General features: G+C 39.5%; 2 protein-coding genes across 4 annotated transcripts; one reads left to right on the top strand and one right to left on the bottom strand.

Annotated features, from left to right (window-relative positions):
- Window positions 1-230: 230 nt before the first annotated feature.
- caprin1b (cell cycle associated protein 1b) lies at window positions 231-12492 on the bottom strand. Of its 2 annotated transcripts, none has more exons than XM_046037734.1 (18): window positions 12349-12492; window positions 11141-11305; window positions 10882-10944; window positions 10677-10763; window positions 10348-10586; window positions 10133-10215; window positions 7574-7786; window positions 7418-7470; window positions 7245-7328; window positions 5092-5259; window positions 4909-5017; window positions 4741-4802; window positions 4554-4646; window positions 2225-2371; window positions 1687-1840; window positions 1358-1537; window positions 886-992; window positions 231-779 (listed from the first exon to the last, which is right to left on the bottom strand). In XM_046037734.1, the coding sequence occupies exons 2-18, from the start codon at window positions 11303-11305 to the stop codon at window positions 693-695; spliced, it is 2094 nt and encodes a 697-aa protein (XP_045893690.1). In that variant the 5' UTR covers window positions 12349-12492; the 3' UTR covers window positions 231-692. The 2 variants fall into 2 exon arrangements, with proteins under 2 accessions (XP_045893690.1, XP_045893691.1); XM_046037735.1 differs by having other exon boundaries at window positions 1358-1534.
- A 5906-nt stretch (window positions 12493-18398) lies between these two features.
- Window positions 18399-24123, top strand: lmo2 (LIM domain only 2 (rhombotin-like 1)). Of its 2 annotated transcripts, none has more exons than XM_046038707.1 (3): window positions 18399-18984; window positions 20596-20811; window positions 23964-24123. In XM_046038707.1, exons 1-3 carry the CDS (start codon window positions 18944-18946, stop codon window positions 24091-24093), a joined length of 387 nt encoding a protein of 128 aa, XP_045894663.1. In that variant the 5' UTR covers window positions 18399-18943; the 3' UTR covers window positions 24094-24123. The 2 variants fall into 2 exon arrangements, with proteins under 2 accessions (XP_045894663.1, XP_045894662.1); XM_046038706.1 differs by lacking the exon at window positions 23964-24123 and adding an exon at window positions 22675-23849.
- Window positions 24124-26443: the final 2320 nt, after the last annotated feature.

Here is a 26443-nt window from a genome sequence, read left to right as displayed (position 1 = left end):
AAACTGAACATGCAAAACAAATTCCTACTTCAAACTAAAGTGGTATAAATAAAACATTAAAAATAAAAAGTCTCAAGAGAAACCCCAAGCAACTCTGAATACAACAAAAGTAACCATTAGAATAGAAAATTATCCACTGCATCATTAAACCGTCGAAATATTTTGCACCTTTCCCTTGTGACCGACCCGCCTATCCACTGTACAGCAGAAAACTGAGTTTGAAGCATGGGTATGCAACACAACTTTATTGAAACTCTTGAAGCAACATCAATTTACAAACAAGGAAATGGGAGCTCATTGAACATAAAATCTTTTTTTTTAAGAACCAAAATGACAGTAAAGAACTTAGAAGGGGAATAAACTCCCATGGATTGGACCAGCAGTGGCAGGTGCATTTTTTTATACAAAAAATAACTTATGAAATCTTTCAAGTTTACAGGAATATTGTAACACATGGCTTGTGTAAATCGATGATTGGATTTACAGTTTAGCATGTGTTTCAGACTTTAAATGATTTAATATTTCCAAATATCAAAGCAGGCATTACTTTGATTTAAGAGAGACAGGAAAAATACCACTGATGAAGAACAAACAAAAGAGAAGATGAGTGAGCTGGGGCAAATGCATTCTTGAATTTTGATTTTTCAGTGTGGTGCAAGTTAAGTCAGTCACAGTCATTATGAAAGGCCTTTTCAGGATCGTATTGCCTGAGTGCTGCCTCTTGACACTCCTCTGGGTCCCTGACCAGCTCCACGCTTGTAGTTCTGTTGGTAACCATCCTTGAGCAAAAGACGGGGGGAAAAAGACATTTTAGAAACTACCCCAACAAACAGTAAAGATGACATTAAACAAAGCCAGGGTGAGGTCTGAATGCTTCTTTCATACCCGCTGATAATTCCCATTTGAATAATCCCGAGGTGTGTTGAACTGAGTCGGTCCATAACCAGAGTTTGGAGTGTTGGAGAAAGGAGGACGATAACCATCATAGCCACCTAAAAACAGGATGATGCTTTTCTTGAGGTTTCAAATAAAACAAGCTCTTGACCCTTCAGCCCCTTTCAGACATACACCTCATTGTGTAAATGTGGTGGCATTTTTACATGGTAACAAGCCTCTGCAAGATGACTAACATTTCCACAACAAACAATTAAAACTAATCTGAATTGAATCAGAACACCATCTCATTAAGTTAAAGGCAAAAGCAGCATGAGGTTAAATGCACTTCTTGGTCTGCATGTCTGAATGACAAAAAGCTCTTTAACAGACAGATGAAGACAGCAATGTTACATATTCCATGTCTGAAAAGGGTTTAAGTGAAAATAATGGATTCATTTGTGGCTGTAGGTTGTGAGCTTACCCCTGAATCCATTCGATGAGCCTCTGTAGCCATTGATTATGCCCCTGGCATTGCGAGGTCCACCACGAGACATGCCTCTGCTGTTGTAGAAGGACTGACCCTGCCTGCCGAAGCCTGGGCCCTGCTGCGAAGGCTGCTGGTGGCCTCCTGACTGGTCTTGGGAATGGAAGGCACCAACTACTAAATAAAACAAAACGGTTGCAAGTCAATCTCCAGTCAAAATCGAATATGTATGTCTTCCATAACTGGAAGACATAACTGGAAGACATAACTGGCACAGTCAACCCAAGTAAGTAAATAATGACAATCAATTCTTAAAATCTGCCCACCAGACTGCAGTTGTTCCGACTGCATCTCTGCCTGCTCCACAGGATGCTGTGACTGGCTGCTGAAGGCTTGGTTGTAGCTGTTCTGGTATTGGCTGGCCTGGTTCAAAGCCTCTGTCTCATTAGCTGGCGGGACTGGGGCATTGAGGTTGAACACCTGAGGGGTGAACAAGGGCCACATTGTGGTGAAGCCAAAACCAGAGGAAAGGTCACAGGCTCATTAGGAGCTAAGTCCATTACTCACTATTTCCTGGATAAAACTGCTTTACTACAAGCCCCATACAACTGCAATATGATGAGAGGGCACTTAAGGACTCCACATGCAAAGCCTCAATAAAGCCATCCATGCATTTCTGTTCTGATTCCACTGACACACAGTCCTGAAAAAAACTTTTAAATCTACATGACAGATTCTCAGCTCTTTCTGTAAACTTAAACATTAAATGGTTTTAAAAACATGCATTAGTAGATAACATGGCTAACTTTTCAATAAATCTGATTTAAAAAAAATAGGCAGTAAGTGTCGTCACAATGGCCTTACTGTCTGCATTGATTGGAATGGTGCTGCGTTGACATTAATGCCACTGCTGTGAGGAGCTTTGGAAACAGGCTGGAAAACCTGTGTTTGAGAGGCAGGTGGGAGAACTGTGGAGGGTGGAGGCTGCTCTGATGACAACGACATCGAGGTCTGTTGAGAAATGGGAAACAACGCAAGTTGCAATAACATTTGTATGTGAATCAGGAAGTCAAAAAATTATTGTCATTTGTATTTGAGTGCAGGTTTCACAGTTCAACTGCCAAGTTCTTTACATATTCTCTGCAGGATCTACTAAACATCCCTATTTCATAACCAGTAAATTAACGCTTTGGACCATAAGTCAGGCATAAATCTAACATTTGAGAAGAATTTGTAGCTGGTGTTTGGAAAAACATATTCAAAGCTGGCCCCTCCTCCGCAGGGAAGAGAGGGTGCGGCATTAGAACAAAGCAGTGCATCGGAGAAATAAAACTGATTGTTTAAAGCATAAATAAACACAGCCACCCCTCCGCACAACCCTGCACGAGTTTGTGTGAATACAGTAGGGCTATAACAGTTCTGAAACAGAGACTAAAATTGTGACACAAAGTCCACAGTCTTGTATCGCGGATCCGAGAGACCGAACAGAGACACACCCGCTGCCCGGACTGTTTAGCTATCATTAAGACAGTGCAACTGTGGCGGCGGCCGGTGGGGCTCAGTAGCGGTGTATATCATATTTTTATTGACAGTTATGTTATTGTAGGTAATTTTCCACCTTAGTTTAGTGTTTATTTACTACTTGAATCTGCTCTTATCCCCACATTCACACACACACCTAGCCTCCACCACTGGACTCTCACGGCAAACACGCCACCTAGCTCCACCTACGGTTATTATTACCGTACACATTTTAATTACCATGATAACCGGGTACGGTTAACCGCACCGTTATAATCTCACGGCAAACACTGTCCAGCATCTCCCAGAAGCAGGCGCGCATGTGCAGAATGCAACGTGGGTTTGTTTGGGTCAATGACAACACAGTAGAAGACAGTGCTGCGGAGATTTTTTGGTCACTGAAGTCCGGTTGTATTTTAGTTTTTATGATCGGCTGAGGGAAACTTGATTGAAGAAAATAACCATGTAGTGAACGCAGGGTGAGTTAACTTTTAGCTTTGGTTTGTCTGTCTTGCTAACAGCGTGTAAACTGAAGCTCTCGGTGTTGCTGCTCTTGTAAAAACGCTACACTTTGTTCTGTTGCTGTGTGCGTCTTGTGTCGGCAGAGTCTATTCGTCCACTGCACATGATAACACGTTACGCAGTTTAGTAAACCAACCAGCATATCTACAAACGCTACAGACTCCTCTGTATTTATGTCAGTTTTTGGGCTCATTGTAGTTACTATCACTTTGTTTTTATGTAATTGTACATGGGATAATTTTATTACCTATATAATATAAAATCTTGATAATGCACACTTTGATTTTCATATGTTTACAAAAAGGTATTTGCTGTTATTTTTTAATGCAAACAAAATGGCAATTGTGGTGTCCAAACAATAATGCTGCGATGATGTGTTGAATTGTATTTGTAGTTTTCAATATAAAACTTGTTGAAATGGTTTCAGTGTGTGTGTGTGTATCAGTACATTTTTATATTTTGGCACATTTTTACAATACCGTGATAATACTGATAACCGTGATAATTTTGGTCACTATAATCTTGATATGAAATTTCCATACCGTTTCATCCCTAGCTACACCTCTTTCGGTTTCTCTCTTCCTGTGCGTGTCTCTGCTGACTTTCGCCATCAGCAGTACATTTCATAAAGTCACCATGTTTACGCCAAGTATGTGTCGAAAACACTGTATTTAAAAGTTAGTGCAAGCTGTAGGCGTACATTTTGTAAATATTACACCTTCGACCAATTTTATGTTCCTCCAGCTGCATGTTTTTTGCAGCATGACTATTTTGGTCATGTCATGATTGAGTGATCATGCCTGCAACTTCGAATACATTAATTAACTATGATGGAATATAATAATAATAATACTACTACTACTACTAATAATGCCCCCCTGAGAATCAAGGTATGAACAGAACCGTGGCTCAAAAATCGAGGTCTGAACCGAACCGTGGATTTGGTGTATCGTTACACCCGTAGAATGCAGCCAAAGCCACGCTTCATCCTGTCTGCTGATGTTTGCGCTGTGTGTAGCTGCATGGTAGCTCAGCCCTGCTCTCGGTCAAACAGACTTGCGCTGTAGCCCTTTCTACGTCCATAGTCTTGCATAGCCAGACCAGCGTATGCGGTCACAAAGAGACTCTTTCACAGAACAGCGTAATTTACCTGGATGGGGTCGATGGATTCTGTTGGGGGTCGGGGATCTGGCGTGTGTGAGGTCTGATACATGGGGGGTGGAGTTGGGGAGACGATAGGAACCTGAAAGAGTAAAAATTAAACATGTTCTCTTGTTTGGAAATTCTTCAGGATGGCTACATAATCTTTGTTGTACGTACCAAGTTTGATTACTTACTTGTGTGGGCTCAGGTTGGACAGGAACAGTGTTGGGTTGCGATAGCCGCGACTCTGGGTGAACTGAGAAGAGTATAGCACCTCAGTGTACCAAAAAAGCCATTACAAGCGTTCAAGTGTCATTTATACACATCATATGATCAGAAGTAAGGGTCTCTGTAAAACGTACCTGGAGGACACACCATCTGTGGTAAATCCATGTTCTTAGTGGGTTTCATAGGCTGTGCTGAGACAATGGCTGGATCAATGGGCTGTCCGTCAAACTCCAGCATAGAGTCCTGACATCAGAAAAGTGATGAGCACCATGCCTAATATCTACATCAAAACGTTGTTCCTAGCACAAAGTCCTCACCTGCATGAAGTTGTACGTTCCCTGCATCTGTGCCATTAAGTCCTGCACCACCTGCTTCCTGACCATGGGGTCAGTAGACGGCACAGGAGACGCTAAGTTCAAGGGGTGGGTGTCCATGGCAACAGGGGAAGCCGCAGGCTGCACAGGCTGCTGCATGGAGCTGACTGCCTGAGTGTGAAAAACAAAACAAGTGAGCAAGAAGCACACGGGAGGACGAATAATTAAAAACTGGTTTAGTGCTTGTTAGATGCTACCTGTGGGTTTTATTTACATCCTGGTTTGTAAACTGAAATATCACAGCTGACACTTAAACATACAATGTGAAAATTCAAGTGTAGAAATGTCTACTTTTTTTAATAATGTATGTGTTCATCAGTCAACGTAAACTCGCATACATGAGGAAAAAAAAAACCTGGACTAGCCAGAGCAAATCACCAGCTACATCGACTTCACAGGGTGGTGCTCAGACGGCCCTCATCAGAGGTAAGAACCTGTACATACAGTGCAGTGTCTCAAAACAATTCAACCTCTTACCAACTTTGAATCATATGTTAATAAATCTTATTAATCATTACACTTAATGTTGGCACTGATCACAACAGTGAGGTATAAAAACAAATACTGGCGCCAGCATGAGCATGCATACAGAAACATTTTAAATGATGACTATACATCACTTCAAGGTTGCCATCAAAATGTCCCTGACTACACAGTTAGCTAGCTGCATACTATACGCATTATAGTATGCCAATCTGAACTCAGTACTGGCCAACTGAACAAAGCATCTGACAAATACTTGTCTTGTCTGTACCTCTACTCAAATGAGGGCAAAATGACAAACAATCTAACTAGCCTTGATAATCTGATGAGACGCACTGACAAACATCACATAACCAGTCTGAACACGACATGTAAGAAAATGCAGATGTCACGTGATAGCTGTAGTAACTATCTACTCAGTAGTACATTGCTTATTTGAGCAAATTGCTTCCACACAGAATCTTTGTACACCTTGTTGTTTTAAAACAATGCTATTATTTTTGCATTTACAGCAGCAAAAATATTCCAAACACATCTTAAATTAAAATCTCCTGTACTCATCTGCAAAATCTGTTTCCTACTGCAGCATCAAGACCCAAGGTTTTGAGTTTTTCCATGTGCTGTAAAATTATCTTACTATATTTGTAAAATGTGCTTTTTTGAATAGCATATACTTCCACTGAAAGAGTCCAAACAGTAATATGGATTTTTGTTCCAGCCACCTAAAACCAGACATTTCTAAATAAAACTTCCATCTTAAAATGAAGTTAATTCGAGGCCAGGTTGCTTTAACAAAAGTTAGAATCAGTTAACATCCCTGCAACACACCTAGAGGATGGGGATCGAGACACGGTTCTAAAAAGGACCCAGTTCCAAAATTTCTCAAAATACGAAAATACACCTGTCTGTAAGGTAAATCATCGCTGTCCTCAGTCTGTCATCCTGTAGGCCATGCTATTTACTAGCATAGCTAATGTTAACTTGGCAATTACCCAAATGTTAAAAACAAGCTATATAGAAAGCTGTCTGTAGCACGGAGTGGTCTGTAGTCTATGTGGTGGGAATGAGGGTGTTCAAATAAAACAGCTCAGGCAAACACTTGTCTTTCTGGGAAAAGGAGGAGAACGAAAAAAATCGTTACTCATCCCACCAGGTAACCTGCAGGCAGTGAATAACAGCAGAGGAGGAGGAACTGACACAGACTGAGTTTTCACTCTTTCTAAACGTCACTCAGGATTGTGATGTCACATATTTGCTTTATATAGTGACTTTGCTGCTGTAAACATTAATGTTGCTGCTCTAGAAATTTTAAATATGAAATTTTGATCCTATAAATAATTCAAAAACAACATTTAATATGCACACTTCCATTTATATTTATTTATTGCAAGTCATATGTCATCTCAATATAAAACAATGTTAATGCACATTGAATATTGTCCTCACACCGTGCAGGCCTACCTCACGCATGTTGGGTCTGGTCTTACCAAATAACCGTCAACAAATAATAGTAAAGTATTGATAGTGGTATCAATAAAGAACCGAATCGTTAAGCAGTCTCAATAAGGGTATCAATATCAATAAAAATTAACGATCCCCTTCCCTAAACATACCTCTGTTTCCGTGGTCCACTCATCCCCCTGCTCCTTCTCACTACTGCTGTATGTGCCGTCTGGAATGAACTGTCTGTTTACAAACTGAAGGGGGGTAAGAAAACATCAGCACAATGCTAAAAATAAGACATCCAGCACCAACATGTCACTGGAAAGGGGAAAATTAATCTCACCTCTGTTGTTTCCACTGCAATGGGCTCTGTGAACTCCTCAATTATTTCAGTTTCTGTGAAGAGAAAAAAACTTTTCAGAGAATGCAGTGCTTGATTATATTAGCATTTTAAAAACAGTGATTTTTGTGCAGCATGACTTCAGAGAATGGTCAGGACCTGGATCAACAGTCTGCTCTTCTGCTTCTGACGATTCAGCTACTGCTGTTGCTGCAGCTGCTGTTGTTGTTGATGCTGCTGCTGCTGCCGCCGCCGCCGCCGAGGCTGGCTCTTCCTCCTCTTCCTCCTCACACACTCCATTTTGGTGAGACGGAACTCTGTCAAAGTACCCGCTCAGCAGAACCTGGTCCAAAGTCTCTTTCAGTACCTTGTCTAGCAGAGGAATAACATCGTTAGCAATTTATTGGAAAGTCACGGCATGAAATAAGACTAAATCATCATCTCTTCAAAATCACAATAATCAAACCATTATTTTGGGAGCTTTGAATTATAAACTTGCAGAGTCAGAGTGGAGTGAGTTCTGATATGTTACAGAACAGATTTCACAACTCAAGTTGCAAAACAGATTTAATAAATAATTTGAAAGTCCTTAAAACACTATAGTAACATTTTGAGCTGCGATGACTAGTGATTGGAAAAAAAAACAACAACTTATCAATAAAACTATTACGATTAATTGTTCAAGTCCTGTTACAAGCAAAAATATGTGAGAATTTGATGTTTTTCTTGGTCTTACAATACAGTAAACTGAATTAAAGTTTTTGGACCGCTGGGCTGACAAAATTAGATGCAGGATATTGTGACGGCCATTTGTCGTTTTTTTTTATGTTTTACAGACCAAAAAAAAAAATCTATCAAATCACTAAAATAAATGCAACAATGAAAACTACTTTCGATGCATCTTTAGTAACAATTAACCAATCACGAACTAAGATGATAATTATAAACAATACCAGCTGTATCCGACAAAATCCAAACAGGTGTGTTTTCAGTCTGGTTCCAGCTTCTCAAAACGTAAATATCTGCTGTTGTTATTTATGTTTTGTATTTTATCTTTGTGTTTTAGACTGTGGGTCAGACAGAAGACGCATTTCAAATGTCATGTTGGGCTGTGAGAAATTGTGATGGACATATTTCACTAAAATGAAAATCATTAGTTGCAGCCCTACAAAAAAAAAAAAACATTTCAAAACTGAAAATAGCTTGTTGTAGGACCACATTTCCATGAGTAAAAAGCCAATTGAGAAAACACATTTTATGTCCTTAAAAGACAAACTGACATAATGCAGGATAAACTGAAAATGTTGACGCAACATTTATTCATGATTTAAAAAATCCAAAGCCTGGTCGGGGATGACATGTCTTGACTCTATCCATATTATACTACTATGACAATCATGACTTGTAATTCAAATCAAAAAACTAGAAGAGCCCTTAAGCTAGCTCAGGCATTTCCACTTTTGGCTCTTCAGGCAATGCAGATAAATGTTATTTCCTTTACTGCTTGGTGCCTCGGGCCAAGAAGTCTGCTGCTGGCTGAAGAAAAATCTTCAAGTGAGACCTCCTTACTGAACTGAAAGGGTTGGCTGGTGTCACTGCAGTGAACTGGGTCACCAGTATCCTAATGTGGCTCCAGAGATCTGACCAGTGGAACCACAGGCGACAGGGCCACTGGCACCCTGCCCCGCTGCTGAGTCAGGATAAGCCCACAGTGCTCAGCCCCCAGGCAGAATGCAGCAGTGCGAGTCCTGAGGCCAGATCGCTGAGAATGCAGTACGCCAATATCCCCAACCCCCGATTATTCACATCAGAGCACTGCACACATGCTGCATTAACAAAAAACAATGCACATGCTACATTAACATTTTAAGTTAATAGCTTGCAGTACCTTCTGATAAGAAGGTTTTGCTTTGAGCATTTGCCATCTTTATCTAACTTGCCGTGGGATCATTCAAAAGTATGTGACAAGTCACTTATGGCCAGCTTTGATGCAATAAAAAGCTTACTGATGACTGCTGTGTCAACCATCTGATCAAATGTCCTGCCAACAATTTTCCCCACCAGCCTGGCATGTAAATAAAGCCAGTTTGCCTTGAATTTTTCTTTTGCTATGGATTACAGTTGGGCTGCAACTAATAATTATTTTAATGAATTGATTAATTGAGTCCAAGTTAACATCTTCAAATTGTAGAACATGCTGACATTTGACAAGTAGAAACCAGTGGACTTTTGGAATCCCTTTTTTAAAAATTACTTAAATGATTTTCAGATTATCAGAAAAGCTGCTGTGTCATTTTCTGCCAAATGAGTAATTGATTCATCAGCAGCTTGTGCTGAAAATATTGAACCAAAGTGAATGTGAAAAAGTGGTTTTATTTTTTCTTCTGATATTGTAAATCATTTCTAAATGACAGCAAGCTCTGTGTTAAGACAAACTATTTTTCATTGATTAACAGTTCCTTGTGAATGAAACCCTTTTTTTATATTGTGAGGAGAGCCCAGCCCACACCTTGGTTTAGCCTGTTTCCTGCAACCCCTGTAATCCTGGCCAGAAACTCACTCTGGTCAGAGAGAACTTTACAGCTTGTTGTGAACTTCTGTCTCTTCTGAATCAGCTACAGAAATGAACTTGTCCCAAGAATTATTCTTCCACACAATCATTAACCAAAATATTGAACTTTACTGACATTTGTATGCTCTAAGTTAAATTTCACTTACATGTTGTTCCAACCACAGCCTTGTCCTTCCCTTCCAGCAGGTCCCAGAGGTGCACGGATGCCTCCTCATACTGGTCAGTCAACCTGCAAGTTGAGATATAAGTTGTATGGATCCCCTTGTTAAAAAAAAATAAATAAAAAATAAAAAAAGGGGGGGGGGGGGGGGGACAGGAGTCTTTTGCATCTTAAATTCAGAAATCAATGCCTTAGACTAACCTGATGTTTTGGTCACGGTCCGGGCCCACTAACTTGTAGAACTCATCAAAAGCTATGAGGTCTGCATCTGTCAGCACCGGCGAGCCAGCGACTCCCTGCTTCATGTCCTGCCGCACAGTCTCGTCTCCCAGCCGGTCCAGGAGGAACTGCAGCTCCAGAACCGTCTTCAGTCTCCTCTGCTCTGCCTCCTCCCGCTGCAGCTGCTCCCGCCGTGCGGACTTCTTCACCATCTTCTGGATCTAATGACAACATGCATGAGAGACAAAAAGTCAAGTCAGGGTCGACACCACTCTGAGGGAACATCTTCAGAAAACCAGAGTCATCCTTACATCTTGTCCCAGTGTGATGAACGTCTTCTGCAATTCTCGGGCAAATTCCAAGTTATTCATGATTTCCTGGTATTTGGCAAGGGCCTCCTAAAAACACAAATGAAAAAGAGACATTTCACGCACATCGCTTGATGGTAAATTCTTTGTAAGATTGACAGGATAATTTGTTCTTATGTACAAAAGATGAAGGCTTCAGTATACCCACCAGCTGGTCCTGATTGAGACGCTCCCCGCTATTCTTTCTGACTTGATAATCATCCAGTTTGCTCTGTAATAGAACGTGAAAATGTAGCAAACACCTCTGAATTTGAACACATTAAGTAAAGACAATTTTGTTGCCAGTGCTTTAGGTATGGATTACTTCTGAGCAGGACACGTCATGCCTCATACTTCACACAACAGGGATGTGGCTACATGTTGTTATCAGGAAGGACCTGGAACAAATGGCTGTCGACAGTACTCACCTTTTTCTTCTCCATGTTGCGGGCCTTCTTGTCAATGACACACAGCACTTGCTTCAAGACTTCAGACTGTCCACCAAATGCAAAATTGCCCATCGACCCTGGAGCGGATCCCACATCTGGGCTGACAGACTGCATTGTCCCATTTGCGTTCATCACTGAGGGCATCTAGAAATTAAAGTGTGAAAGGTCAACTTCTGGTGGTAATAAAGAGATGCCTTCATCAATAGAAAAATAAACAAATGGATAACTCAAAATCACTGTCCACATGAGTTAAAACCTGTCAAAACTATTGATTATATTAAAAGTTAATAAATGCTGCATGATGACTATTGAGGACAGTGTCAACTATAAAGTGTTAAGGGAAAATTATTTGATTGTAGCTTCTCAAATGTCCTGGCTTCTTTCCTCCTCTGAGACAGTAAACTCCATATCTTTGGGTTGTGGACAAAACAAGACATTTGTGGTCGTCATCTTGGGCTTTGGGAGACACTGATCGCCATTTTTCACCATGTCACAGACCAAACAACTAATTCGACAGATTATTCGGCAATGAAATTAATCGTTAGTTGCACCCCTAATTGACAGACTGATGTCACTGTAATCAAATGTCAGAGATATTCACTGTACATGGTCAAAAGTAAACATTATAATAGGAGTAATACCTGGAATAAGAAAACATGTCTAAGGAGTTGAGGTGAGATTAAATGGCACAAGGAAAACAGCACAGCTATGTACTACAGGTGGTGCATTATCTATGTAATCTAACGTTAACGGTTAGGTGTAAACAATATCTAAGCATAGTTTCGTAACAAGAGAACTGTACTATTCAGACTATATTTCAAAGCCACAAAACAATGTCAGCATAGCAACTGGCTAACGTTAACTTTACTCCAAACTGTGTGTAAACCGAAGAGGTTTTTGAACCCTGTTTTTCTCCTTATGAAAATATTTTCACTATAACTTTGGCTACCAAAGCTGTATCTTCGACTACCAGATGTGTGGCCCGGACACAGCCTTGCTTCACGGTCAGCTCGCCGGTATTATCACTGAGGTTTGGTAAAATGGCCCTGGCCGCACACCCGTTAGCACACACCATTCCCTTAGCATCCTCACGAACTGCTAGCTTGGTTGTCTGGCAGCGACGCGTGCTAACCAGCCGCCGACCGGGAGCCTGGTTAGCGTGGTAGCAAGACTCCTCATTCACCCACCTTTATGTTATATATCCACAGGGGAGCTTGCTAGCGAAATGTACGAATCGGCCAAGTTATTATTATTGTTGTTGTGTTGCTTTATTTTCTCTTTCACTCTAGTGTGGGATCCGCCCCGCCGGCCTCACCGACAACTGAGACTGTTCGAAAGACGGAGAAACTCTTTATAAAGGCGAAGGTCCGTTTTTAGCGGTCGAAGATATGCCTGGAAAAAAAAACTACAAAAACAAACTTTTGATAGAGCATATGTTTATCAATAACAATATTTGCATACTAACACAACAGTATTGATTTCATGGTTTATTGGCTGGCTAATGTTGTTGCAATTACACATTTAAAAGTTCTATTTGTGTTCAGGCAAAACAGTCTACAGCCTCTTGGCAGGAAATCTGCACAATCATTAGCTTTGATTAGGCTATCCATATAGAGTATTTCTTTCTGCAGCAGCTGTCCCATCCCGCTGTGTAAGCGCTGGCATGTGCTGCTTCACAGCTGTCTCCCTACACAATCCATTAGTCATGACAAAACATGGCTGGACCACCTTTTGCACATCAGTTTGAAGTTCAAGTTCAACATAAAAAAATGTCATTTAAATATCTGAAGATGACGGTCACTGAAAAGACATTTAAAAGTTAAAGTTAGAGCAAGAAGTTTTATTTAGGTTGAGACAAAAGCCTAATTTCAAACCCAGAAACTAGAGACACTACTAAAACCAAATATAGGTAACCAAATACAGTTACTTCTAACAATAATAATAATAATAATAATAATAATTAATAATACATTTAAAACAGGTTATTTCAATTTCTGAGTAGGCCCAATACTAAAATGGCTACACACACAAAACAAGAACGAAAGTGAAAGTCAGAAAGACCTAGGGTTGTGAGTGTCAGCCTTGGGATCTTAGTACATGTCCTATTTTGTTTAAAAGACAAGTTGAAGATGTTTCATTGTTAGAATTTTAGAAAGCTTGGGAGGTCAAATTAGATTAATAATAATAATAATAATAATTATAATAATAAATGTCTGTTTTGACTCTTGAAATAATTGGTTTGCCAGAAAAATAACAGGCTAATCACAATGTTCATCAATAGGAGTAGTACTGAACACTGCCCATGTAGTCTGCCCCTTCTGGAGAAATGCATTCATGTATTCTAAATAAAGATGGATGTGATTGGAAGATTGATGGAAGATTATTCTTGTAAAGTTGCTAATTTGAATCCCCACACAAGCAGGGAAAATAAGAGTCTCACCTGTAACACTGTAAGCATGCGGCCATTATTTGTTAGTCTGTTAGTCTGAATGATAAATAATTGTATATAAAGCAATTGTACATTACACTGACAAGACCTGTAATAATTACAGTAAAAGAGGTTTAGGCCTATATATGTTTAGTTAAAGTTGAGAGGGCTAATCTCGAAATACTCTGTCTGACTATACAGAGTTTAATAACCTTTTCTGGCCTAGTTTTAAAGTCCTAAAATTATGGCTGCATTGTATTTCGAGGTTAGCTCCAACAATATTGTATAGAAATCATGATGTAGGCTACATATTTTCTAATCTCTTGTTCTATAACATATCAAACAACTATCTGTCAGGTGACCCACATATCCATCTACTGTACATCTCATGCATCTCGGTTGTCCTGATCCCAAGGTTGACAAACTCTGCAGTACACGTTTCGTAAGGAACAAATAAATACATTTAAAGACGCAAGATGTTTCCCACATTAAATAATTATATCATATAATAAAACTGTGTAGGCACTTAAATGGAAAGCGGGGGAAAGCGCCCTCTGGCGGTGACTTGTATTCCAGCTCTCCCCTGCTATCTCTCTCCCCACCTGGCCTCTGCCTCACTTCCGCTCCCTTCATACGGACTTTGGGGCTATCACAACTACACCCAGATTCGTCTGAAGCAGCGCGACACACATCTAAGTGACTGTCCTGGACATTAGGGATGTAGGCCTACATTTTTTTTGGTGTTGTTTACAGCTCTCTTTAGTCTTGTTTATTATTCTGATTTTATACAGAACCACGTATTCACCAGTTGTGCAGAAGGAACGTGGTTGTGGTAGTGGAAAAAAACACACTGGAATTGGAGACATATGTTTGGTTCTTATCGATCACCTGCCGCGGGTTACTAGTTTCCATCAGTGAAACAGCAGGGAAGCTACAGAAAGTCCCAGACACTATGTGCAGTAAACCTCGCCCAACGTGGTCATTATTACTTCCATCAGTAGGTGGCAGTAAAGCTAAGCAGTGTTAACAACACACTGTCAAAGTAAAATTGTGGTTTGAGAGAAAGTTCATCTTATTTGTATCCTTTGACTCTGAAAGATGTAGACCTACTATTCTTTATTAAATTGACTGACAAAAGCAGGCCTACTATTAGACAACATTTATAGTTTACTATACACAGCACACACACACAATAAATAAATGCCTAACATAAAACAATTGAATTTAGCTTTGGTTATCAAACTTCTTCAGTATCTTTGGTACGACTAGTATGTGTGTCTGTTTTAGCGGTCTAAAGGGGAGCAAAGTGACCAGAAGAATGTGAAACGCACTTTCCTTTGTTTTGCCAAATACAGGAAGCAGTTAACATGGCTGCGCAGCTTTTTGATTGCACTGTTCCACTGAAAGTGTTTTCTTTTAGGGATAATACTGATTATGGGAGGTTCCCGAGGGTAAGTGAAGCTCCCTTTCAATGAGTGACTCATTTCCACAGCCTGCTGTATTTCAAACAACACCACTGAACACCAGCCATTTTCTAAAATAATTCCAGGGTGGTTCCTCAGCTGACCTCTGACCTTTACACCTTAACATTTTAAAATGTACAACAAATCCCACAGTTCTCTTATTTAAGCCCATGTAGTAACAGAGAACAAAAAAAAACATTTCCACCTTTGTAGACCTGTAACAGTTTAGGAGGAGGGCTTTGACACAGGAGCCAATTATCACTTAATTTCAGATTAGGCAGGAAGTGGTTGGTTTTGCTATTGCTGTTCCAGAGTTTGTGCTATCAAAGCGTCAACAGTACGTCCAGAGCCCTTGTATTTCAGGAAATGGGCCTGCAAGTCTGTGTCCATATAGTCCATGATGTATGGATAACCATCTTTGTTCGACTGTTAATTAGGAGATCTATTTAACGGGAAATCCCTTAGCAAGATGGTTGGATATTGGTTGGATATCCTGCAACAGCTGTGCTATACATTGCTATTTAGTAGAAAAACTTGTAACTGTCACAAACTGACATTATTTGCTGAATGATGAGAGAGAGGACCACCAGCTATTAGTATAATTTTACTGTTCGCTCAGTGCTGACCTTCGGTTTCCAGCTGACTTTAAATTCCACACTGCTTTCAACTCCATAATGCTCTCTCTACCAAACAGGCAAAACAGGAAGCTGGACACGAGTGACACAATTTCCCAAAAGGTTGTCTCCATCCTTAACTGTTTGCTCCCCAAATTCTACCTTAGACGGGAATAAAAGCGGAAAAATAATGGCCCGTGCAGCCCATGATATAACATGAATGTTTAAATATTTACAAATTGTATTTTAAAAAATTTATATTGTGACACAAAGCCTGTCCCTGCTTTCTGGTGACATTTAGGAAGCCTACAGACACAGATAAGGGTTGTACTGCCTAATGCCAACAAGCTAGAGTTGTTATGGTGCGCTGTAAACCTTGTTACTCCTAATCTGGAGTCGACCTGTCTATCTGGAAACTCATGAGTGGGGTGTCATCAAGCACTGGGGGTGGGGGGTAGGAAGTGAACCAACCCCCCAGGAAAGCTTCATCTCTGCGTGCCAATTGCACATCCTCTAGGCTGCTGAGTCGACTCTACAGGAAGTAGCGGATGACTTGGTTGTCATATCAGTTCCGACTTGCTCTTCTCTTGTTTATCGTCTATCGTAAATTTCTTTTTGAGCTTTGCGTTTGTGCAACATGACATTTTGAAGGGTTAAGACATCATGGTACCATATGTATAATGTCCACAGTAATATCATTTTAGGATTTTATATGTTGATATTGATGATGAAATGTGATGTACGTTAAATGCAGTGCTGGAATCAGCAAATGCAGAGTATAGAGTATGTGATGTTATAGGATTGTTGCTATTAAAAAAATTAGATTGAAAGTTTACTGTTGACCTTGGAAACAGCAGCTGACAAAAACTCCCACCTCAAGGCCCACTCAGTAGCTATTCTGGAGCTCTTCCTCCGCAGGTGGAATTTGTCATAGAAATATAGAACATAGAATCGCATTTAGCAATTTTTAGCACTTTAAGTACTTCTCCTCCATGTTGAGACTGAGTAAGATTGCATGATATGATCGAAAGCTACTGAACAGCTACAGAGTGGTCTGTGTTGGGAGATTGTCAAGAATTAAATCTCAATTTTAAAGACAACATTGACTTGAGTTACTACATTTTCATTACAGCTGGGCAAACTCTTTCAGCAGAGGAAGACAGTGTGATATGATGGAAAGCTCACTGTCTTTAACTACCTAAGGGAAGTTAAAGGGGGATATTATGGTTCAAGTGAGTGGCATTTTGATTTAATTAGGACTAAGATTCACCATGGCCCCTGCACTGTGCTGCTGTGTTGTACAAAGACAGTGGGTGAAAATCTTGTTCCGAAAATGTTTTTCATTTGAAGGATATGTAGTTAAGAGTTTTATCTTTGTCAAGCTGCCCGGCTTTCGGTGTCGTTGGCACAACACAGCGCTGTGCCCACCTTGCTCCTGGGCTTTCTAAGCTTGGTATTTATCCAGTGAGCCTACACAGTCCAACAACTGACTGTTAGCCCAGGGATGCATTCAACCTGAATTTAGAGTTTGCCTGCAATCTTCCTCCGTTGCATCTGGTTGAGGAGCTGAATGTGGCTGCTGGGGTTGAGGTGCTTTATCTCCCATGCACAGTCCAACTGCTGTCTGTGTCCCTCCCTCCTGCAGGCAGGCCTGAGGCATTGGCAGCAGATAAGAGGAAGAGCCCACAGCAACTCTGGTTTGAAAGGGAAAAGCTGTGAGGACACCAACTATGTAGGAATATCATTGCATTTATATATCACAGAGGCAACTTTCAAAAAATCTTATTTTGGGATATTTCAGTACATTAGTCGTCTTCTCTCCTCCACCAGTTTAAAAGTTAGTAATCCAAGTCCTTGTAATCCAAGAGCTCTGTAAAGAACCATTCCCCATTACTGGGGGGAACTTTGTATGTTGACATAGTATCTGTATTTTATTTAACATGACTTACAGATGTCTGTATATGTACAAAAGATGATCTTTTCTGCACACAAGCTATTATCTAGTGCAACAACATAAACAGCTGACTATTTTGGTGGTGGTGTGTGTGTTAGTACATGGTGACCAGCATGTAAATCCCAACAAGGCAACTGTGGGTCTGCAGAGCTTTTAATCTATAATACATCCTATTTTAGTCAATCATATGTTTTCAAATCAAAATAATAAAACTTTCAAAAACATATAGTTAGGTAAAAACTACATTATTGTTGTGGATGTATAATGAATTGGACATAAACAAGTAGGCCTAGGCCTAACCCAAAATTATAGGCAACTTAGCAAACTTGAGCAGCCTATATGTTACTCAGCAGCCAGAGTCAACCCAGAAGTTGTTATGATTAACGACTTATAGCCTAACTGACTTAGGAAACCTAAATAGGTTATATGTTTTATTAACCATTAATAAAGTCATAGCTAGGCCTACACTACAACTTAATTCCTTTATTAATGGTTAAATATAAAGTGGTACCAAAACTCTTTAAATTATTTTTCAACATATTATACATCTCTGATTTCAAAGGGGAAGTATACTCATTACCGGGAAAATACACGACGCCTGTACTAACTGCAGCCTATCCTGCCGCTCGTTATCTTTTGTCCTATCGGCTCTTGGGTGAAGCAAAGCATGTAATGAACTCATTAGTCTCAGTCACGAGTCACGACCGAGCTGCATGCCTTACAGGGCAGACTGTGCAGTGTTAAGCTGTCGCTTTAAGACCGATTTCCCCCCATTGTCAAACAGTCGTGAGCAGGAAGAGGGAAACGAAAGCAGAGAACTAGGGGGGCCGACGTATTTAAACACGATGCTGCCGCTGCATAATAACGGTGACAGCGGCTTGGTACGGAGGAGTGCGTCTGCAGCGCGCCCATTTAAGAAAGACGCACGGACACGGAGATCCTCGCAAGTCTCCTTTTGATCGAATTGATGGTGTTTTAATTCAGAAAACGGACAGTCCTCAAAGTCGCTGCAGGATGATGACAGAGATGACATGGAAGTGTCAGCGCGGGTTACTGCCTCAGGAAATGATGACAGTGTCCTCCATCATCGCTTAGCTGCTTAGAGCGAAATTGCCTTGCCTTGCGGCCATTTCCACAGGAATCAATTGCCTGTTAATTTCACAGCCAAAAAGTCTAAACGGGGGTGTTAGTGGCGTCTTGGAGACTGTGGGAGCAGGTGCAGCCCGTCTTGACTTCAATCTCCCCCCAAGCAGCTTCACAGGTAGCCGCTGAGCCGGCTGGGGACTCCAAAACCGGATCAGACTACATATCATATTTTAGAAAATGACATCCACTATAGAGAGGAAGACACTGGAAGCCAATGAGTAAGTAGCATCTTATATACTGGCAATAATATTAGGCTATTTCTGATCAGTGTGACAGAAACTATTTCACGTGAAATAACTGCAGAAATGAGGTCAGGAGTCTCCTGCTGTTAGGCAACAAAAATGATCAAGTTCATAAAGCATATTGTTGAAGTGTGTTTTAAAATGGAGTAAAAACATATGGCAAGAAAAGGTTCAGTGTTTCCCAAATGAAGTGCCCTAAAGGTAAGATATTTAACTTTGCGGGCAGATTGTTGTTGATTATTGCACATTGGCCTAATATAGCCGACTGTAGGCCTATGTAAGATGTCTGTCTCTCTCAAAAGCAGCAGCCTGTCAGTGGGTCAGTAATAACAAGCTTCAAACATTATTCAAAACACACAGAACTTTATTTTAAATTCTAGTGGCGTTTCCAAAAATACCCGATTTCTCAGGCTTAATTTGAGGGAAATGTGCAGGCTATAAGATGATACACAAGACATGAACAGACTATTTATGATGAATGGTGTTCTCTTAAAAAAACATGACGGGGTTTTGAGTTTGAATAAATTCACAAACCATCATATAGTTTCAATAAAGACCTGGAATATGATACAGAATATGTAGATCATGACACCGTCAGACAGTGTGGAATAAGATGATTTTAACTTCCAAAGGGGAAAGAAAAGGGTGCAAACTGAATTTAAAGGGGTTAATAAATGTAGTGTTTGGATTGTGGCTACATTACTGTATTTAACCAATATTCAATGGCTCCCTCAGGTGGTCAGCATCATATTGCAACTGTACATGTAACTCAAGAATGACAGATTAAAATCAAACAATATGGCAATACAAGATCATATTGGAAATCTGGGCTTTATGATCTGTTATTTTGAAAATCTCAAAATATGCACAAATCAACAAACATTTTTTAATCATATACTGTTGTATGTATAGAAATGTAATATTTTAGAACTGAAACAATTAGCTGATTAATTAATTAGTTGATCGCAGAAAATTGATCTGTTACTATTTTGAAAAATCCATTAATCGTTTAAGTTATAAATGTAAAAAGATTTCTGCATCTCAGTAAGGATTTGCTGCTTTTCTTTTATGTGATAGTGAACTGAAACCTTTTGGGTTTAGAAGTGTTGGTCAGACAAAATAAGCAATGTGAAGACGCCACTCTGGGCTTTTTACATTCTTTTCAAATAGGGCTGAACAATTAATCAAAATATTATCCAAATGACAATATGGCCGAGGGCAATGTCCAAATCGCAGGAGCTGTAAGTTCTTTCATAAAAGGTAAAATTTATCATTGTACCATTATTATTGAAGCATTATGATGCTACAGAGATGCCCCTGCCTACAAATCATCCAGATATAAGGGAATATGCTTTTTTGGTACAGACCCCAGCAAAAATCACACCACCATCATTTATGTATTTTTTTCAGTGAAAATAAAATGCAAAAATCAACATTCCCATAACGCAAACACAATATCTGTCAAAACAATTGCAGTCCTCTGTTTTTTTTAAATATCTTTCAGCCCTAATTTCAAACATTTTATTGAACAAATTATTATTAATTGAGAAAACAATAATTTTCTAATCAGTTTTCTTTTCTGTCCAGGGAGCCGGTGGATGAGGTCCTCCAGATGCCACCGTCTCTGCTGACATGTGGTGGGTGTCAGCAGAGCATCGGTGACAGATTCTTCCTAAAGGCCATCGAGCAGTACTGGCATGAGGACTGCCTGAGCTGCGACCTGTGTGGCTGTCGACTTGGTGAGGTGGGCCGCCGGCTCTACTACAAGCTGGGAAGAAAATTATGTCGGAGAGATTACCTCAGGTTGGTCCAATCATGTAATGTCATAACATCATAATTTAATCAAGTAGTTTGTTGATTTGGTTTATCATTACACACTGTAAAGTGTCAAAAGAGTGTCAAGTGATGATTTTCTATATTTGTCTTATTGTCAACAAATTGAATAAAAGACCAAGTATCTATGTAGCCAAACCCTGATATAGCTCATTCCTCTGTGCTATAGAGCTCCATTGTTGTCAGAAACTATTAAAAACACATCCTTGAGCGACAGTGTTGCACTGGGCGACATTTATTACATGAACATGGGCACTTAAGTTTATTTCGAGTCATACACTGTTTTGATTGGCGACATGTCCAGGGTGTACCCCGTCAGCTGAGATTGGCTCCAGCTCCCTGCGAGCCTGTACGCAGGATAAGCGGTTGACGATGGATGGATACACTGTTGTGTTGCTGTAAATACTCACTAGCACACCAAAGCTAAAAACAGTCAACAAATGCACGATTTACACTTAAAAAGCTATAATGTCCAGCTGTTGTAGTAAATTATTCAGACTATTTTAAATTACAAATTATTATTGACCCATTTTAATAGATTTGCACCTTGAGGAGAAATTGGCTTGGGGATGAGTGCCACAGACAGGGTAGAGAAGTTGTAAAGTATTGAGAGATGGACAGGTTCTTGGTTTTGGTCTTTTCAAGTTGACAATAACAGAAATATAGATTTTTTCTAAATGCCTAGTCCTTTAAAGAATGGTTAGAAACACTGAAAATCTCACACATATTTTGAGTCAGGGACAGGTTGCATTACTAAGCAGGTAAAGTGGGCAACCGCCCGAGACACCCCAAAAGTACCACTTTTACCGAATATCAGTGGGTTTTGGTAGTTTGCAGGACTTTACCCAACTAAAGTACAATATCCACAAGGTATTATGTAATATAGTGATCAGCGGACAAATTATTTTTACAGTATTGGATCCTTTGAGTTGATACGTAAAAGTATCAAACTTTGTATCAAAACTGCTCGTCAGTGCATTACCAATCATCATGTATAAATTTACATTAAAATATAAAGATAAAATATTCATATTAATGCATTGATTCAGCTCCCACTTGTATGTAGGTAGGCTATGTAAGCTCAATACGATGTTACAGAAATGTCACTGACCAACAAAATGTTGTTCTGCGAGCCGTCAAGTAGCAGACACACTGAACAATAAAATACAACACGTCTTGTTTGTAGCGTCCATGTTGTTTACACATTGTAACTTAAAGCTCACGGATTGTGTCAGTGTATGTGTCTTATGCCTAACTGTAACAGAAACAAAATGCTGATGAAGTTGTGGAACACTACGCTCTTGGCTTGTTTGTCCATTAAGTAATCATGTCTTTATCTGTCTTTATGAGTCCAGTTGTTCTTTTTTCTTAGAGAGTAGAGACATGACATGATAGCAGGCCATTCTAGTTTGAGTGGTAAGCTGACCGCTCTAATGCGACAACATTTTTTCGTCTGTTATTCGAGCCAGCAGGGGGTGAGTAGGCTACTGATGCAAAATAATGTAAATTGTAAAACATCAAATTATTGCTAAGCTGTATATATTAGGCTATATATATATATTACATACCAGACACTAAAGAGTCGTTCACTTTCAACCATCACTAATACATTATAGCTTAATCTTGTGGCCCTGTCTTATAAAGGGGCTCTGTGTCAAAATGTTTACTTTATTTAGTTCTGAATGAACCCCCAACAAGTCAATCCAGATATGGTCAGGGCAAAAGATCCACAGTAGTTAAATGGAGACTCAAGGGATTCCTTAAAGTTTCATGTTAAAGAAGAAGAAGGGTCAATGTTTTCAGTATTATGCTGATATCTTCTCATCCACTCAGGCTTTTTGGTCAGGACGGTCACTGCGCTTCCTGTGAGAAGAGGATTCGAGCATTTGAGATGACGATGCGTGTGCGGGACAAGGTTTACCATTTGGAGTGTTTTAAGTGTGCTGCCTGCCAGAAGCACTTCTGCGTGGGTGACCGCTACCTGCTCATCAACTCAGACATTGTGTGTGAGCAGGACATCTTTGAGTGGACCAAACTCAACAATAACAACATGATTTAGCATCACTCTGCCTTTTCACCACAGGCTTTAAAGGGAATGAACCATTGATAAACAGACTTTTTACAGCCTGTGCAAACTTCACCATGCATCTGACATTCAAATGGAATCATTGTAATACAAAAGGAGAGGCTACATCTTTGCATTGCTCCCTGCTGGAGACTAATGAAGACTGCACCAGCAATAACAGAAAGCTTTTCACCTAAGGCTTCATCCTTAAATGCAAAAAATACTTGACTGAAAATAGTTAAACACGCAATAATAGTTGTTTGTTATACACACTGAGATTTTAGAATGTAAGTAATGAACAAAAAAATATCTTTGTCAAGTTTCTTGTTGTAAAACACTGTTGCATTGTCTCAGTCTGGTCTGAAATGTTCAATAATTGTAAGTGACTGTTTTATTTTATGGGTCTCTAATGTCCTGAGGATTTCCTGGAAAGAACTATGTAATTATCAAGTTATATTATTATAATTATAAAATAGGAACTGCTCCATGTTCATTATTGGAAACTTAATTTTCCATATATGTTAAATTGTATTCTTGCCTGTGTTCAGCTTACCCGCTGCACTAACTGAAAGATTTGAACAGTGAGTATTTTCTATGAATATTATAAAATTAGGTTCTCTGCAGGAAATGTCCCTAGGAGCTCAGCAAGAATTTAATGGGAAATTACAGACCTGTAAAATAAAGCATTACCAGATTTTCATGTTATAAATGGAATACCTTGTCCATTTTCAAAAGTCCTGAATGATTGTACTGTATTGCCAGCTTGAACTGGTGGCGCCCTCTAGTGATAGATGGAACCAATGCAATACCAATTTTACTGACTTTGGACATGTTTCCTGTGTCTCTTTTGTAACTGCTACAGCACTCTGGACACGCACCCAAGACTTTTTGGATATTTACTTGTCAATTTATTAAATAAATTACAATTGAGAGAAATACTGATCTTCGGTGTGAGTGTCTTCCTGGAAGTTACAAAGAAACTCGAAATTCATGCATTCACAGATTCATTTCAATCATAATTCTGAGCAAGTACTAAATAAATACTTTTTTTTTTCAGTGTGCTGTTGAGGGACAGTAATCTACCACAATGCAATGCAAAAAAAGAAATGGAGGCGCTTCCTGCAACTGAGAAAACAAGAAATCTAAATGCGGATGGAGGTGAAACAGCTCCAGAAACTTCTCAATAAACTAAATAAAAACTATTGAATTTTTGGAAATACATTTCAATGTCTCTTTTGAAATTGGTGGTTGTATTGAAAAGTTGCAGTTTGATTGCCTTTGTACAGCACACATTGGATAATTTCCTATCAGTATAAAGTAAAGTATGTTGATAACTTGTATGCTAACTGCAGAAAAACAATATACTCTCAAGATTAGCAAATAGTATGTACTACATACAATTAGTATATGAAATTGGGACACAGGCATGACATTTTGTAGGAATTAGAAACATTGTGTGTGTGTGTTCAACAGTGGGTCCTTATGGTGAAGTCCTCCCTCATTTTGTGGTATATTTTCCATTTCATGAGGTGAGGTGTAATGCTCTATTCTTTATACCTATTTTTAGCCACAAGAGGTCACTACAATATTTATAAATTCTATCGATACAATGAATAACAGCTTTTTTTGCAGGTCAAGGAGAGCTGAGCTGCTGAGTATTATACTCAGTCAATTATTGTAAATCTTTTTGCAGCTTTTTCACATAATAAAAGTCTTGCAGAAAACGAATCCTAGAGAGAAATAGAAGAAACTGGTGTTAATGAAGTCATGATGTTTTGGGCTGTATTCAATGTCTCTGGCTTTTTCTCTTTGCTGTCTGTCTTCAAAGCTGGTGCCCTTCAGAGGGGTTCTACTCTTCTTCATGTCTGCCAGCTGTCAGCTCACTCTGAAGCCACAAGATGTGCTCCCTCAGTGCCATCCCACAGCCTCCTGCCATCCCCAGTTATCTTAACAGGCATAACATGAATCCATGAATTGCTCCTGCGTGTGAGGTCGGGAGCGAAGGCGCCTGACCACACCATATTAGTGGGTGAGAGAAAGCAGCCTTAACTGACATTAAAAAGTGACTGAAAAATGTGATCGGGAAACAATTTGCAGTAAAGACAAAGGAGAGAGAAGAGGAGAGGAAGGTAAAGGGAGAAGTCAGAGCACAGAAGCTCCAGGATGATGTCTTTTGCTTGGCCTGACAGTAGTTTATTCCTAGACGAGGGTATGATGAAGTAACAGACAGAGTTAAAAACCCACCCAGGCAGAGATGACGCTTTTGCTAAAAGAGATTCCCATGGGGAAACTAACGAGTTTTCCCACAATAGAGATGGGAATATTATATATAGGAACACAGTGGGATATTGGGTTTTTGCTCATTTGAAGGTCTGCAGATTGAAGAATCATCAGTGTGGCATTAAGCGATGCTTTAGAATTTGGCTGCGTAGAAGAAAACGACTATGCGGTGGTCTCGACAGCAAATCAGCTCCATATTGAACACTAGGGTTTAGATATGTGCAGAAAAACAACACGTTATCTATGTAAACGAATAGAGTATTGGCAACAACTCGGTAGTCTACAATGCTGGTGACATGAGAATGTTAACTCTTGTATTTTGTTGATATTGGCTTTACTTCCTCATTGTTTTGGGTCTCACAAACCTCAAGGCTGTGCGTAATAATAATTGCAAAGCCAACCTATTTTTTCCTTTAGATATTATTTTCTTTTCTTCTAACTACATTAAAACCCAACATAGAGTACAGAAGTGGTAACCCTTCTCAGTCACAAAAATGGGCTTACTCATTTGATGAAGGTAACAAAATACAGAAATGAGCATGAAGCATTGTATTTCACAATATTTCATGTTTTATATGTTATTTAGGCCATATTTAACAAATATGTATTCCGTTTCATTGATTTACAGACAAAGTAACATGTTATACTATATAATGAAGTTGTTTGAGGTCATTTAACTCTTGTTGGCAGTCCTCTTATAAACAAACTTCAAAACGGATATCCAAATAGATTTGTATTTAACCCTTTTCAGCAATGTTAGCGGCGTAGCTCTATGCATGGCAATGTCAGTCTGCTGTTCGGTCAGTCCGCCACTTTAGTTCAGAGTTAGAGTGAAATATCTCAATAACAATTGAATGAATTAAAATGAAATTTTGGTACAGACATTAAAGATCAGTATGAATCCTACTGACTTTGATGACCTTCCTCTAGTGTCATTAACAGGTTGACATTTTTGGCTTTTAGGAACATATCTTGACATCCATGGTGCCCAGAAAATAAACCCTAACGGTGTGAATGGTCCTGTGAAAAATCATCTACTTGATTGATTTCCATAGAGTTTTGTACAGACATTCATGAGTCTAATCTAGTGCTATCATCAGGCTTAATTTGTCTATTACTTACTACTACTTACTATGGTTTACAACCATGTTTATAAGCAATTCTTGAAGTGTCAAGCTCAATTACATTACAATGTTAAGTATGTTTTTTTAGCTGTTAAGGTGAGCCCAGAGTCTTCAGGACCCAAAACAGAACTTT

Source organism: Micropterus dolomieu, linkage group LG22 (genome assembly GCF_021292245.1).
Source record: "Micropterus dolomieu isolate WLL.071019.BEF.003 ecotype Adirondacks linkage group LG22, ASM2129224v1, whole genome shotgun sequence".
Taxonomy (NCBI): domain Eukaryota; kingdom Metazoa; phylum Chordata; class Actinopteri; order Centrarchiformes; family Centrarchidae; genus Micropterus; species Micropterus dolomieu.
The sequence above is the reverse complement of the archived record's forward strand: the minus strand, read 5'-3'. Positions and strand labels throughout refer to the sequence as shown.